Here is a 2000-nt window from a genome sequence, read left to right on the forward strand (position 1 = left end):
CTGTAAGGAAATTATTTGGCTTCCTGTTGGGAAAATACTCATCCTTTTCTGGGATTTCATGTGTCATATGTTGTGTGGACCCTTCCGTCCTCACAAAAACAGAGGGGTGTCTCTCCTGGCATTCCTATGGGGGCAGAGTTAAGGTTATGTGCTTGAGATGCGTGGAAAGTGTCACCTTAACTCCACCTTTCCCATTTCCTGCCCAAACTCCCACTGGACCTTCACATGTGAGCTGACGTCTATCTTCTGTCTAAACTAACCGTACATGGAATATCTCATTGTCTTTTCGCAGGCAGGCTGAGCAGTGCACGGGAGCTGCCATGGCTGGGGTAGATGTTAAAGAGCTTCCCAAGATACCTGAAGAGGATATGGAAGCACTGAAGGCTGCTGTTGGGAAAGGAAACCTCACCGAAGCAGCTGCTAAAGCGAAAGATGCTCTGGAAAAGGCTGATAAAATCATTCTCAACATTGCTGTCACGGGGGAGGCGGGCTCTGGAAAATCGTCTTTCGTCAACGCCATCCGGGGCCTGAGGGATGAAGATGATGATGCTGCTGAGACAGGGGTCACTGAAACGACAATGGAGCCCACTGCTTACCCACATCCTAGCTACTCAAATGTAATAGTCTGGGATCTGCCAGGGATCGGGACCGAAACATTTAAATCAGACACGTACCTCGAGCAGGTGGGGTTCAATCGCTACGACTTTTTCATCATCATCTCCTGCACCCGCTTCAAAACCCACGATATTGAACTTGCCCAGGAGATCCAGAGACAGGGGAAGAAGTTTTACTTTGTGCGCTCCAAGGTGGACCAGGATTTGACAAATGAAAAACGACACTATGACGAGGAGGGAATCCTGAAGCAGAGGAAAGCTGCCACGAAAAGGCCACATCAGTACAGTGAGAGTGCGATCCTCAGTGCCATCAGAGAGAACTGCATCAGTGGCCTCAAAGCAGCAAAGGTGACCTCCCCACGGGTTTTTCTTGTATCGAGATGGGACTTAGGCAAGTACGATTATCCCAAATTGCAGGAAGTGCTAGTGGATGAGCTCCCCGGTCACAAGAGACGTGCTCTTCTACGATCCCTGTCCAACATTGTTAAAGAAACTTTGGAGAAGAAAAAAGAACAACTGCAAGCACAGATATGGCTGAAAAGTCTGGTGTCATGCGGAGTCGCTGCTATTCCTATCCCGGGTGTCTCCATTGTTTGTGATGTTGCCATGCTGATGACGTCCCTGAAAGAGTACTGCAGGGACTTCGGCCTCAATGAAAACGCTCTCGCTACACTTGCTAGACAGGCTGACAAGCCCATTGCAGAGCTGAAGGCCGTTATAAAGTCCCCATTGAGCGAGGAAATAACAAAAGATCTTGTAATTAAGCTACTGACCAAGTACGCAGCTGGGGCAGTGAAATATTCGACGTATTTGTTGAATGTTATACCTGTGGTAGGTTCCATATTATCTGCAGCAGTTTCTCTCCCTACCACATACTTCATGTTGCAGAATTTCCTGGATGATGCTGCGGCTGACGCTGTACGAGTTCTGGAGGTGGCTGTGAAGGGAGACGTTTCAAACTGAGAGAAACAGCATGAAAACACCCGCACCCCCTGAAAGGATCAAACGTCGGCACGTGACTGAAAGGATGAAAGTAAAGACCCTGTCCCAGCTGGAGCTCGGCGCTCAGAGCTGTGGGAAGTCTCATGAAATTGCTGCTTTTCTGCATCAGGTGTGAAACTTCACCATAACTGAGCTCTGAGCTCCGTTTCCACGGAGGTCTCCCATCCACCATAACATACTGAATTTGATTCAGCCACAAAAGGGGGAGGGGAGATCCTGACTGTTCTTTGTTTTTTCTTTATTTCCCCAGCGAACCTGGCCAAGTTGTGATAAAGCTCCCCAGGGTCCCCAGTGCCTCACACGCTCTGCAGGGAGCTCAGGGAATGGTTATTTCAGGCCCCAGCCAAGAGCAGGGCCATGACAAGCCCATCGAACTCTTCACTG

At 49.2% G+C, this 2000-nt stretch overlaps 1 protein-coding gene across 1 annotated transcript; it reads left to right on the forward strand.

Moving 5' to 3' along the window:
- Nucleotides 1-60: 60 nt before the first annotated feature.
- Nucleotides 61-1948, forward strand: LOC135980703 (interferon-inducible GTPase 5-like). The gene has a single exon (XM_065580609.1). It carries the CDS (start codon nt 321-323, stop codon nt 1575-1577), a length of 1257 nt encoding a protein of 418 aa, XP_065436681.1. The 5' UTR covers nt 61-320; the 3' UTR covers nt 1578-1948.
- Nucleotides 1949-2000: the final 52 nt, after the last annotated feature.

This window comes from Chrysemys picta, unplaced genomic scaffold (assembly GCF_011386835.1).
Source record: "Chrysemys picta bellii isolate R12L10 unplaced genomic scaffold, ASM1138683v2 scaf6676, whole genome shotgun sequence".
Classification (NCBI taxonomy): Eukaryota; Metazoa; Chordata; order Testudines; family Emydidae; genus Chrysemys; species Chrysemys picta.